Below are 14,868 nucleotides of genomic sequence, written 5' to 3'. Positions count from 1 at the left end.
AAAATATGGTGAATGGTTAAATTTTAAAATATTATTATAGTAAAAGACACATTGCCATTAATTCTACTCAAAATACTCCCCCTGACTTTCAACACACTTATCCCATAATTCTTGCCATTTTCTGAAGCATTTCTGGAAATCCTCTTTTGTGAGTGTCTTTACTTCATCCTTCATCATGACAATGATGAAATCCACATTCAAATCTCTGTCACACATCGCTTCAGGTACAGCAATTTCTGTCAAATAAAAACATTATGGTGTGTTCTCATGGACTTTATTCACTGGATCTGGCACTATGCGTCTTCTGGCCCTTCCCCAAAGTCAAAATGACTATGAAAAGTAAACGTTGTGAATCGATTCAGGACATCGAGGCAGCCACGACAGCGCAACTAAAGACACTCACTAAAGAGGACTTCCAGAACTGCTTCAGAAAGTGACAAGAATGATATGACAAGTGTGTTTGAAGTGAGGAAGAGTCTTTTGAGGGGGATTAATGGCAATGTGTCTTTTACTGTAATACATTTTTTTATTTAAGCGTTTACCTTTTTTTTATCACACCTTGTAAAACAAAAGCAACAAATGAACAAACAAAGCAAACACACACTCAAAAAAAACCTCACAGATACAGACAAGACAACAGAATTGTGATTATCAAAAGGGAAGGGAGTGGGAGCTGAGAATGAAGAGGGCAAAGGGAATCAAATTATGGTGAGAGAAGGAAACTAAACTTCAGGTTGTGAGCACATAATAGGGGATACAGATGTTCTGTTATCAAGTCGTACACCTAAAATTTATATATTGTTATTAACCAATGTTACCTCAATAAATTTCATTTAAAAAGACATAATTTTTGTTATTTGATAGAAATATATACAGAGGGTGCCAAAAAATGTATACAAATTTTAAGAAAGGGAAAAAATGTATAAAATTGCAATATTCAATATATACCAATAACAAAAAATGAATACAAGTCATGTGTATACATTCTTTTGGCACCCCTTATATATATGCAGTGTGTGTGTACACACACACACATATATACACACATTAACAAAAAGTAATGCATACTCATGAAAATTTTTAAAAATTCACAGAAATATAAAAAAGTCCTCTGTTTTCACCATAGTTAATCTCTTGGTATATTCCTCAGCAGAATTTCATCCCCATAGTCGTCAATTGAAAAAAGTTTTAAATCCAGTTTGTAAAATATTACTTGTAATTGAACTTTTAAAGAGCCATTGTTTTCTGAGAATTGCATATGATAGGTTTCATGGTTAAATTTTCATGAGGAAATTTTAATGGTCTAGTGAATTCCTTATTATTGGCTGCAGGAGCTTGGAAAAATAGGATGGGAACCTGTTAGAAAACTGCCTTGTGTCCTTATAAACTGAGCTTAATACTAGTTTTTCAAGACAGGAACTTATAGGGTGCATTGAATGATTTAACGGAAACTGTCTTCAACCGTGATTTTACAGATGGTGTGTTGGAGAAAGAAAGACTGATAACTATGTGTGATCTTCACATACCAATTTATTTTATCAGTTTAATAAAAATGAGGGCAAAAGGATAGCCAATTCAGAAAGGGAGATCTGGTAGAATTTTGTTGCACTCCTTCCTCCCCACAAATACCCAAACTACCTAGATGGTGACAGTAGCTTAATTGTGAAATCTTCGTATCAGCAGCCAGCCTTGCTTTGTGGCTTGGCCTCTTAAGTCACTTCCAAGTACAGACCAGGTGATCACCATCTGTGGATTGTTTTTCGTCTCTTGCTGTGTGGCTCTGAGTGGGCATGAGCTGCAGCCTGAACTTGACCTGCAGCGGGTCCCCTCCCAGTGGCCCAGGGGCTGGTGCTCCTAGCGGCCAGCTTCAAAACGAACTGGAGCATCACCCAGCCACCTCCCAAGGATGACACACCGAAGGGGCAGATTGAGCAGGCACCAGAGCCCTGCTGGGGCAGATCTTGCTCTGTACAGTCAGCCCCTGCACCACAACTTCTCCACTGTAGTCAAGACCAGTCCTCACAACCAATGAGCCCAAGGATCAATCCCTCCCATTGATGTGTAAAAGCAAGCAGAGCTCAACTATAAGAGGAGGGCACACACAACCCACACAAGGGAAACACCTGAATGCATGGCTCAAGTGACCAGGAAGATGGTGCCACTGAGCCCCACAGCACACCAACTGTATAAGGCCACTCTACCAAGACCGCGAGACAAAGCAGCCCTACCTAATACATAGAAACAAACACAGGGAGGCAGCCAAAATGGGGAGACAAAGAAATGTCCCAAACAAAAGAACAGATCAGAGCTCCAGAAAAAGAACTAAGCAAAACAGAGACAAGTGATCTACCAGACACAGAGTTTCAAACACTGGTTATAAGGATACTCAATGATATCAGGGAGAACTTCAACAAAGAGATAGGAAATATAAAATAGAGACAGAAAACATAATTAAGAACCAGTCAGAAATAAAGAACACATTACAGGTAATCAACAGTAGATTACATGAAGCAGAGTATCAAATCAGTGATGTAGAAGATAAGGTAGCAGAAAACACCCAATCAGAACAGCAAAAAGAAAAAAAAAGAATAAAAAAACAGAGGCGTATTTAAGGGGCCTCTGGGACAACATCAAGCGTACCAACATTCACATTATAGGAGTGCCAGAAGGAGAAGAGAGAGAGCAAAGAATTGAAAACTTATTTGAAGAAATAATGACAGAGAACTTCCCTAACCTGGCAAAAGAAATAAGGAAATAGATATACAAGCCCAGGAAACACAGAGAGTCCCAAACTAGATGACCCCAAAGAGACCCACCACCAAGAAACATCATAATTAAAATGCCAAAGGATAAAGACAAAGAGAGAATCTTAAAAGCAGCAAGAGAAAAGCAGTTAGTTACCTACAAAGGAGCGCCCATAAGACTGTCAGCTGATTTCTCAACAGAAATTTTGTAAGCCAAAGGGATTGGCAGGAAATATTCAAAGTGATGAAAAGCAAGGACCTACAACCAAGATTATGCTACCCAGCAAAGCTGTCATTTAGAATCCTACGACAGATAAAGAGCTTCCCAGACAAGGAAAAAGCTAATGGAACCACCACCAAACCAGTATAACAAGGAATCTTAGAGGGACTTCTTTAAGATGAAAATAAAATAAAAATATGAATAATAAGATGGCAATTACATACCTATCAACAATTACTTTAATGTAAATGGATTATGTGTTCCAATCAAAAGATGGGGATGCTGAATGGAGAAGAAAACAAGACTCTTACATATACTGCTTACAAGAGACTCACTTCAGATCAAAAGACCCAAACTGAAAGTAAAGAGATGAAAAAGATATTTCATGAAAATGGAAACAAACAAACAAAAAAGATGGGGTAGCAATAATTATACCAGGCAAAATAGACTTTAAAACAAAGACTATAACAAGAGACAAAGAAGACTTAGTAATCCCACTTCTTGATGTTTATCTGAACAAACCCAAAATGCTACTTCAAGGGGACATGCTCATCCATATGTTAATTGCAGTCTTATTTACAATAGCTAAAATATAAAGGCAACCTGGGTGGCTTTGAATGGATGAATGGATAAAGAAGAGGTGGTACATATATACAATGGAATATTACTCAGCCGTAAAATAAAGAATGAAATCTTACCATCTGCAACAACATGAATGGACCTAGAGGGTATTGTGCTGAGTGTAGTAAGTCAGACAGCAAAAGATAAATGTCATATGATTTCACTTATACGTAGAATCTAAAGAACAAAATAAACAAGTGAAACAGAAACAAACTCATGGATACAGAGAACATTTTGGTGGTTGGCAGATGAGAGGGGATTTGGGGGTAAGTGAAAAAAGAAAGGGATTAAGAAGTACAAATTGGATGTTACACAGTAGTCATGGCCATGTAGGGTCTGGCATAAGGAATATAGTCAATAATATTGAATAACTATGTAAGATGTCAGATGGATAGTAGATCTATTGGGGGATAAATGAGAGGGGGGTTGGGACAGGGTTAAAAAGGTGAAGGGATTAAAAAATACAAATTGGTAATTAAAATATAGTTATAGGGATGTAAATTATAGGGAATATAATCAATAATATGATAATAACTATGTATAGTGCCAGGTGGGTACTAGTCGGGGGATCACTTCCTAGGTTGTGTAGATGTCTGACCATTGTGTTGTATACCTGAAACTAACATAAAATAATATTGAATGTGAACTCTAATTGAAAAATTAAAAAGTGCAGGGGAAGATAAAGAAGAATAAGAGAAATATAGTCAATAATATTGTGATAGCGTGGTACAGTGCCAGATGGTTGCTGGACTTATCATGGTGATCACTTCTTTAACATAGGCAATATAACCAATAATGTGGTAATAACTCTGCATAATGCCAGGTAGGTACTGTTCAATAACCATGATTTACACCTGAAACTAATATAATATTTTACATTAGCTATATTTTAATAAAAATATTTTTAAAAATTTCCTTGTTCAGAGTTCTCTTAACCAGTCTCTCAGTCTGATGTAAGAAGGGAAAGATTCATTAGGGATCAAAATAGACCTATGTCCTTTCTTCTTAGGTCCTTACCCTCACAGAAGCCTCTGCATTCTTTTGCCCTTTAGTTTATTTGATTTGTCTCCATCGCATTATTTTACATAGTATTTCCAACAGATATGTTAGGTTTTTCAAGCCCACAATAATTTAAAGGAAGAGGAATTGCTAAAGTAGAAATGACACTATTCTAGGAAGAAAAACTACTACCAAAAAAAAAAAAAAAAAGAAAGCCCAAAAATAAAATCTTGTAAAAGTTTAACAGTATAGTAGCTTTACTGTAGGTATATGTTGGATATACAAAGCCCAAACAGCTAACTCAGGGAACTTCTGAGGTCATGCGTGATACACTGACCAGTGAAGGAAGATTAAATTATTTTTAAAATAATGTTAGGGGTTGTAAAATTTGACACGTAAATTATATCTGTTCACTTATAAAATGCTCAGTTCACTGATATGAAACATATGAAATGAAGTCTTCTATTTTCAAATACTTTAACTCACATTTATTTTGGTCTATGAAATCCACAATGCTTACTTAATAGCCACCTCTCACCATACATAGCATTTCTTAAGCACCCACTGGGTACAGTGTGCACTGGAAAAGGAAGGCATGTGATCCCTGACTTCGAGGAATTTAACTCCTCAGAGGAGACTGAGCCTGAAGTGACAGGTCATCATCAGTTTGTGTTTCAAACTATGGGAGAATGATCTGGCCAAAGTGATATATCCTGTACAAGTCTTGTTAGGGGAGAGGGGAGTGTGAAAGGAATTTAGAAAAAAAAAGGGGAAGAACGCATACCTATGAATATACATATTTTTAAACCAAAAACATTACTGCTGTGTCTTCAATTTACTGTTGAGTGAATATTCACCTTACTCTCCAACAAACCAAAAGCTAATAGACTGTTATTTAAAGCAAGCACAGCACACCCTCCCCTACTATGATCACTTGGGTGAAAGCATGGAATGATCATTTAAAATCTTGCCAAGGACTTTTCCATTTTTTCTGTACTACTTGCCCGCTGCCAGGCCACAGGTCCTGGCTGGTGAAAATGATCAAATACTTTATTTTCATGTTCTTATTCTCTTATGCACAGATGCCTGTGATGATCCACCGAGATTCCAATCTATGAAGCTCAAGGATGCTTCTCAAGCCACTTACAATCCTGGGGACAAAGTAGAGTATGAGTGCCGCCTAGGATACATGCGTATTGTTCCTCTTCTCACCACCACTGCGGTTTGTCAGGCAGATAACACGTGGACACCTCTCCAGGAGGCTTGTACAAGTAAGGAAACAGAACTTTTTTAAAAAATTGCTCTAGAGATTTTTTCACATTTTGGGATGCATATTCTACTATTACAGTGATGGCTTTCTCATGTGAATGTAGATTTTAGGTAATAATGTATTTTTTCGGGCTTTCAAAATCTCCAGGGAATCTTTTTCTTGACAGTGGTACTCAGAGTAAATGTGAAACTTAAGTTTGGGTTTTTAATAGTTAAAGAAAGAAAATTATATTCCCAATAGTTCAATAGAGCAATGTAGAATTTTGATTTTCATTCAAACACATTTTGAAATTGGTATAAATCAATTAATTTCAAATTTTTCTTTCAGGAAAATCATGTCCACAGCTAGGAGACCCCCTAAATGGCCGTCTAAATGGAACTTTCCTGTTCGGTTCAAAGGTTCACTTTGTTTGTAATGAGGGGTAAGTAGAGAAAATAAGGTAAATGTTACTAGTTTGATTTTTTTGTTGTTTTGTCTAGTTTTAGCATTCTCATAATGTAGATTTCATTTTGCTTTCCATGTGACAACTTGTACTTATAGCCAGTCAGTTCTTGGGCTTTTCATGGAGACTGAAAAGATGTGTAATTAATGCAAAGAAATTTCAATTGAAGGAAAGCAAAATTATCTAATACTTACTGTATGTAATAATAAGCATTAAGAACGTAGTAATCAAAGAATTTATCCTTAACAACAAAGTGCACCCTATGTAAAATGGCCGACTCTCAGAGCTGAAGCGGGGCTTACAGAAATGTGAGGTAGAATAGCTCACCAAAGATGTTCTTATATCGAGATAACTCTACAAAGTGTGACCAGATCAAAATTGACCTGGTTAGCCTGGACCTTAATGTTGAACAAGATCTCTAAGTTGGAAAACCTTATTTTTGAGACTGCTACAAAGGAGTGAAGCATCTCAAAAGCACTTGATAGTGACTTTTGTTCTACAAGGCTCTTTTAATAGTACGTGTTCAGAATATTGGGCATTTATGACAAATGTGCATTTAGAGGGTGAATGTAGTACACTGCAGAAATGCAACGATTTTTTTTTTTAACTTTGTGTCTTGCTAATTTGCTGAATTTATCAATTCTAACAGGGTGTGTGTGTGATCTTTAGGATTTTATACATGTAAGATCCTATTATATGATAAATTTTACTTCTTCCTAACTAATTTCATTACCTTTATTTGATTGATTGATTGATTGATTGGTTGATTGTCTAATTGCTCTGGCTAGAACTTCCAGTACTTTGTTGATAGAAGTGGTGAAAGCACACATCCATGCATTGTTCCTCATCTTAGAGGAAAATCTTTCAGCTTTTTACCATTTCATATGATGTTTTTGCGGGTTTTGTATATATAGTGTTTATTATCGTGAGGTAGTTTCCTTCTATTCCTAGTTTATGAAGTATGTTTAACATGAGAGAGTGTTAAATTTTGTCAAGTGCTTTTTCTGTATCAACGGAGATAATCATGTGTATTTTCCCTTTGTTCTATTGATGTTGCATATTACATTAACTAATTGTCATATGTTGAGTCATCCTTGCATTTCAGGAATAAATCCCACCTGGTCATGGTGAATAATACTTTTATCATGCTGCTCAATTCTCTTTGCCAGTATTTTGTTGAGTTTTACATCAAGGCTCATAAAGGATATGTGTCTGTAGTTTTCTCTTTTTTATGTAGTGTCTTTGTCCGGCTTTGGTATCACAGTAGTGTTGTTCTCATAGAGTGAGTTCAGAAGACTTCCACATCTTCAATTAAAAAAAAAAAAAAAATTGAGAATATAGGTTTTAGTTTTAAATATCACCAGGGACACCATAAGGTCCAAGGATTTTCTTTATTGGGAGATTTTTCATTCCCTATTCGACCTCCTTACTAGTTATATGTCTGCTTAGACTTCTTATATCTGTGTGATTTAATCTTGGTAGGTTTTGTGTTTCTGGGAATTTTTCCATTTTATCTATGTCAGTTAATTTGTTGGCATAAAATTTTTCATAGTACTCTCTTATAGTATTATGTATTTCTGTAGAATCAATATTAATGTCCCCAGTTTCATTTCTGAATTTAGTAATTTGGATCTTCTTTTTCAGTTATTAGTCCATCTAGGTAGACAGAGGTTTGTCAATTTAGTTATCTTTCTGAAAAACCAACTTTTGGTTTCATTGATTTTTTTTTTCTATTGTTTTTCTCTTGTCTGTATTGTTTACCTTGACTCTTTATTATAGATTTCCTTGTGCTAGCATTGGGTTTAGTTCTTTTTCTAGTTCCTTAAGTTGTGAATTAGGTTGTTCATTTCAGGTGTTTTCTGTTGTAAGCTTTCATAGCTATAAATTGCCCCATTGGCACATTTTTGCTGCATTGCCTACGTTTTAGAATATTATGTTTTCATTTCAATTCGTCTCAAAGTAATTTATAATTTCTCTCATGATTTCTTCTTTGATCCATTGGCTGTTTAAAAGTGTGTCGTTTAATTTTCACAGTAAGGTGAATTTTACAGTCTTTCTTTTGATGTTGATTTCTAACTTCACCCCATGGGGTCAGAGAATATACTTTGCATGAAATCTACTTTTTTTGTCTATTGATTGTTTCATATTAATTTGTGGCCTAATATAACTATTTTGTTATGTGATTAATTTATTAATAGCATTAATTTGTGATCTAAAATATGGTCTTCCATAGAGATTGTCTCATGTGCACCTGAAAATGTGTATTTTGATGTTGGTCAGAGTGTTCTGTCTATGTCTGTGAGATCTGGTTTGTTTATAGTGTGGTTGAAGTCCTCTGTTTCCTTATTTATCTTGTGTCTAGTTGTTCTATCCATTATTGTGAGTGGGGTATTGAAGTCTCCAGCTACTATTGTAGGAAAGCCTGTTATGTAGAAATGGGTGTTTCTCCCTTCAATTCATATATTTTCATAGTCTGTAGTTCGGTACATAAATATTTATACTTGTTATATTTTCTTGCAGTATTGAATCCTTATTCATGTATAATGTCCTGCTTTGTTCTTGTAACCTTTTTTGATTTAAAGTCTATTTTGTATTAATTAGTGCAGCCACCTCTGCTCTCTTATGGTTATTTGCATGGAATATATTTTCCATTTTTTCATTTTCAATTTCTTTGTCTTTCAAGTGAGTCTCCTATAGACAGCGTAGAGTTGGATCGTTTGGTGTTATGTATTCTGCCAATTTCTGTCTTTAGATAGGAGAGTATAATCATTTTAAATTTAAAATAATTACTCACAAGAAGGACTGCTTCCTGTTATTATGCTATTAGTTTTCTACATGCCTCATAGCTTTTTGCCCCTCCTTTCCTGTTCAGTTTATTTTTGTGGTGAAATGCTTAAATTCCTGTCTCATTCTCTTTTGCTTGTGGTTATCATACGATTTATATTTAAAATCCTACAGTTACAATGCTGCACTTTGAATTTATACTAACTTAACTTCAGTAAATTACAAACACTGCTCCTTTACAGCTCTGTCCCCACCTTTTTAGATTGTTGATGTCATACTGGTCTCCACAGTAATAATTGTAATCCCAGCTTCTACAGTAATGTGTTGATTTTCTTTTAAAGGATTAGTTTCTCAAATTACATAGAAAAGAAAAATTATAGGTACAAACCATTGTTACAATAATATAGCTTTGATTATTGCCCATGTATGTACCTTCAGTGAAATGTTTGTTTATCCATATGCCTTTGGGTTACTTTTTAGTGTCCTCCAATTTCATACTTTAGGACTCCCTTTAGCATGTTTTCATGTGAGGTTTAGTGGTAACAAACTGCCTCAGCTTTTATTTCTGGGAAAGTCTTAATATCTCCCTCACTTTTGAAGCATGGTTTTGCTGGATAGAGGATTTTTGGTTGACAATTTTTTTCTTTTAGCACTTTGAGTTTGTCAGCTCAGTTTCTGGCCTCCAGGTTTCTGATGAGAAATCTGCTCCGGATCTTATTTAGGATTCCTTGTACATGATGATTCATTTCTCTCTTGTGGCTTTCAAGGATGTCTCTGTCACTGGCTTTTGAGGTTTGCTCATTCTGTATCTTAGTGTGGTTCTCTTGACTTCATGTTATTTGGAGTTTGTTGATTTTTTTGATCATTTATATTCATGTCTTTCATCAAATTTGGGAAGTTTTTGGCCATTATTTTTTCAGACAGTCTCTCTGCCCCTTTCCTCTCTGGTATTCTCTTTCTGAGCGTACCGCAGTGCATATATATTGGTCTACTTATTGGTTCCCACAGGTACCACAGGCCCTCATGCTCTGTTCACTTTTCTTCAACATTTTTTCTTTCTGTTCCTTAGGCTTAATAATTTCCATTGTCCTTCCTTCAAATTCACTGATTCTTTCTTCTGCATGCTCAAAACTACTAATTTATCTAGTGAATTTTTCATTGAAGTTATTGTACTATTCAACTCCAAAATTTCCTTTTGGTTTCTTTTTAGGTTTTCTATCTCCTAGTTGATATCTACACTGTGTTTACACGTTGTTTTCTTGATTTTCTACATTTCTTCCTTTAGTTCTTTGAGCTTCTTTAAAGCCTTTGTGTATTAGATCTGGCATTAGGTCTTTTCCAGGGAGAATTTATGTTATGTTTTCCTTTGAATGGGCCATGCTTTCCTGTTTCTTTGTATGCCTTGTGATTCTTTTCTTTTTTGAACTGGACATTTAATGGGGTAACACTGGAAATCAGATTCTCCTTCCCAAGCCTTCTTATTTGCTATGCTTTTGGCGTTTTGTTTTTTGTTTGTTTGTTTTTTAATCTTGTAGGATCTGAGGATCAGCCTGCTATGAAAACTGAAGGTCTTCTCAGGTTTTTTCTGAGCCTTTCTCTGGGCATGCACAGTCACTCTCTAATTTTTCCCACATATACAGTTGTTTTTTTAATGTCCTCATTTTAATGTCTGGCTCCATAAAGCAGAAAAGCAGAAAGTGAAGTGGGGAAGCAAAAGACACTGGACACTTCCCTACAGAAGTCACTTTAATAGGCAAGGAATGTGCTTGCTAGAGTGGGGGACATGTGACAGTAATGGTTACCCACGTCTTTATCTGCTTTTTTATGATCAGGAGCAGCAGTCAGTGATAGGAGTACAGATTCTTGATATTTGTGAGGACTGGGTCCTTTTTTCCCTTCCTGGCTATTCATAAGCTGCTCCAGGAACACATGACCTCCTAGGGGATGCGGGTGGGTAGCTGCCATTATGCTAAGAGCTGAAGGTGACCAATATTAATGGAATTTCCCTATCCAAGTCTTTTCCTGGAACTTGCAAGCCTTCAGGGGATTCTAGAGTTCCAAAATTGTTATATCAGACAGATTCTAGCACTGTAGGTTCTTGGTGCGTCCTACCCTGCCATCATCCCAGAATCCTCTACTAATACATTGTAAAGTAGAATCAACGAGTGAGCCTGGAGGGGAAAGTCAGCTGGAAGCATGTACAGGCAATGTCACTGACGGTTTTTTACTTGATCAAGAAAAAATATCTGGCCTAAAGTTAGAACTTGTTAGGCACTTTGAGGAGTACCAACAGGTTAAGACATAGACTTTTCTCAAAAAGTAATAGCCCGATTGAGAAGGACAATATATACAGAGAGGTGTCAAAGCAAAATAGTAAATGAGAAGTACCAAAGGAATAGACTTATTCATGGTCATTACATGAGAGTCCAGAAGGAAGGGAGAGATTTCGAGTAGGAGTTTTCCTGAGCTACTTCTAGGAAGATATTGCGATCTGCAGAATATTTGTAAGAGCTGAAACTCGCCGAGCACTTACTGTGTGCCAGATGCTAACTCATGTAATCATTGAAACTAGCACACAAGACATATACTATTGTTCCCTTTTTAGTTGAGGAAACCAAGCAGGAGAAACAATGGCCAAGCTCAAATAACAAGTCACTTGTGGAGCTGGGACTCAAATATATGCAGGCAAACTCTAGGGTCTGATCTCTACTCAGTGGTCATCCTGATTGAGCAGAATGGAAGGAGCAAAGGCAGAGAAGTTAACGTGTGTGATTGCCAGAGATGACGAACACCTGACTGACAGGCAAGACAGATTTATACAGACATTTTGCTCTAGGTAATGTGCTCGCAGCAGAAACTGTTTATTTTATTAAATTGCAGATTTAGTTTGTACTTTCATAATAGATTCTTTAAGAAACTCCTCCCTGAGACTACTGCAGTGCAAAAAGCCAACCGTATAAACATTTTCTTCATCGGAGTACAGCATTAGGAATAGAGACAGTGGAAATGTATGGCTCTGTGAGATGTCAGAGAGATAGTGGATGGGGGGAGGGGGTTCACACAGTGTGAGGGATATAAATGATAAACGTCTAAGTATTTGTCTTGTGCACCTGAAACTAATAAAAAAAAATTTCGTCAATTGTTATGTGCATCATGTTAACTGGTAAAGAAAACAGTAATCTTTTCTTTCCTCATTTAGTTTTTACATACTTGGACAAGAAGTCCTACATTGTGAACTTGCTGGAGATAATGTGGCTTGGGATGATGATCCCCCACAGTGTGAAAGTAAGTATGTTCTCTCTTTAGAATTTAGAGCAGCAGGTGTCACACATTTTGGCCTCGGATTTACGCTTTTAAATTAACAAAGATCCCCCAGAGCTTCTTTTCAGATGGGATATGTATATTGGTATTATTTTGGAATTAAAACTGAGAAGTTTTAAAAAATAGTTATTTATTAATTGATTAAGAACAGTAAGCAAAATACATATTAAAATGTACAATGTATTTTTTATGAAAAGTGAAATTTTTCTAAAACAATAGTGAGGATAATGGCATTGTTTTACATTTTTGCAAATCTCTTCAATATTTGGCTTAAAGGAAGACGTCAGGATTCAAATTTTGCAATAACAGCATTTGTAGCTTCTGGCAAATTTCACCATACACTCTTTAGGATGAAAATGAGAAAAGATAATGCATTTTCTCATAGAACTTTCTTCTAAATGGATAGTGGATTCACAGCTAGATTGGAGAAATTGTGTTAATGAATTTATTGAAGGCAGTTCGTAAGACATTACTAATGCTGTCTTAATGTTTTACCTTTTATTTGGCCTTTCCCGTCCTCTTTTTTCTCTTTTTAAGAGATTTTGTGTAAACCACCTGGACAAATACCAAACGGAAAATACACCAATAGCCACAAGGATACTTTTGAATATAATGAAGTAGTAATTTATAGTTGTAATCCTTCCAGTGGACCAGATGAATATTCACTTGTTGGAGAGAGCAAGCTGATTTGCTCTGGGCTTGATACATGGAGTAGTGACCTTCCTGAGTGTAAAGGTAATATATTTCTATTTATTTTTTCATTTATAAATAGTATGTGAACACTTTGTATATACTTTTACAAACAAGTAAACTAAACTGCCATATGTGCTTTTTCCTCTTTTTCATTAGTTTCTAATTTAATTAGGTAAAATAGAATAAAAAATAATTCTAGTTGAGTTCCCCACCCTTCACTCCACATGTTCTTGACATTCTAATTTATACATTGTGAATTACTGTGTAGATGTATGAGTTAGGATTTTTTTGCTTCAAAGTATGGAAACTCAACACACCTTGGCTTAAAAATAGCAGAGTTTTATCTTGTTTTACAAGAAGTCTGAGAGTTCTGGCTAGAGGAAATGGAAGAGTATATTGTAAAAGACTAACCCTCTCATTGATAAGATTAATAAATTCCGGATTTAACATATAGGAATATCTTGTTTAATTATTTTTTTGCTCTATTGCACTTTGCATTTTTTAAAATTTAAGGCAAGACCCTCACCAGCAAAAAGATTATGCCGTGCTTTATTTTGATACTCATTTTATTTCTGTGGTTTGATACCAAACCTGCAATATCTCCTACATATGCCTGCACTTTAAAAAGAATGTTTAAGGCCTTAGACTGTGATTTAAAACACGGAGGCACTGAAGGTTATTTGACTCTTTCTTGTTGAATATTTATTTTTTGAGTTAGAGTTGACATTAATATTATTATATATTACATTTGCCTCTAAAAAAAAGAAACCACTAGATGAGACAACCAAGATGATGCAGTAGGTAAACGCTGGGCTTACCTTCTCTTACAAACACATCAAAATCACAACTAATCTACAAAAACTGTTATTGAGAATAGCCTAAAATCAAGCTGAACTGAAGCCTTTCAACTAAGGACTTGCAGAAGAAGCCACCTCCAAACTGGTAGGAAGGTGAGAGACGTGGAACGGGCTGGTCCCACACCCGCATGTGACCATTAAAGATCAGGAGGGCTATTTCAGCTGTGAGAGTCCCTCTCTCCCTAAAGGAGTGAGAGATCCCAGCCCCACCCCAGCTTAGGGATCCAGTGCTGGGGAGAGAAGCCCCCATAATTTTTGGTTGTGAAAACCATCAGAGATTGTGATGGAGTGAGACTGAATGCGGCTGCACTCACAGGCGATCCTCTTAAAGGAACTGCACGTGCGGACTTACCCACCAATGGAATCACTCGCTCTGAGCTCCAGCCCTGGGGCAGCAGCTGGAAAGGTGGCAGGGACATATGGTGGGGAAATGAGTTGTCTGGCTTGAGACAGGGGGCTGGAGAGGAGGCTTTCTCCTGGATGGGGGAGCTGGTAGAGGCCATTTTTGTTGTTGTTGAGCCCTCCCCCTTCCCAGCATGTGAACACAGGCAGCCGCCATATCTGAGCCTCTGCCATTCCTTCAGCATGCCCTAGAGATTTGAGACCTGGCCCCACCTAACTTTCGGGCAAACCCAGGTTGCTTTCAGTGGTTTTTTTGTTCAGACCACCTGCCTTGGCTCAAGCTACAGACTTTCCTAGGGTCTCTCAAAGATTTGCGGAACCCAGACAAGCAGCATCTGGCTTGAGTGTGTCCTGTACCTCTGGCTGAGCATCCCTAAGCCAGCATTACTGGCAGCCAGCCTTGCTTCGTGGGTTGGCTTCTCAAGGTGCTTCCAAGCACAGCATGGGCAGCAGACATCTGTGGATTTCTTTCTGGCTCCTGCTGGGTGGCTCCAGGTGGGGTACAGGCTGTGACT

The 14,868-nt window shown here is 36.7% G+C and overlaps 1 protein-coding gene across 19 annotated transcripts in view; it reads left to right on the top strand.

The window, feature by feature from the left end:
• The window catches only part of LOC148756635 (membrane cofactor protein-like), a 97,583-nt gene that overhangs the window by 48,229 nt on the left and 34,486 nt on the right, over positions 1-14,868 (top strand). For all 19 annotated transcript variants that reach the window (XM_088801677.1, XM_088801675.1, XM_088801669.1 and 16 more), the window contains exons 2-5: positions 5,667-5,855; positions 6,182-6,275; positions 12,280-12,365; positions 12,939-13,136. In XM_088801677.1, coding sequence (XP_088657803.1) covers positions 5,699-5,855; positions 6,182-6,275; positions 12,280-12,365; positions 12,939-13,136 — 535 coding nt within the window. In that variant the 5' untranslated portion in view covers positions 5,667-5,698. The remainder of the gene's footprint in view (positions 1-5,666; positions 5,856-6,181; positions 6,276-12,279; positions 12,366-12,938; positions 13,137-14,868) is intronic.

Source organism: Rhinolophus sinicus, chromosome 11 (genome assembly GCF_057876585.1).
Source record: "Rhinolophus sinicus isolate RSI-liver-muscle chromosome 11, RSI-T2T, whole genome shotgun sequence".
Lineage (NCBI taxonomy): Eukaryota > Metazoa > Chordata > Mammalia > Chiroptera > Rhinolophidae > Rhinolophus > Rhinolophus sinicus.
Note: the sequence above shows the minus strand (reverse complement) of the source record. Positions and strands in the feature narration are given on the sequence as shown.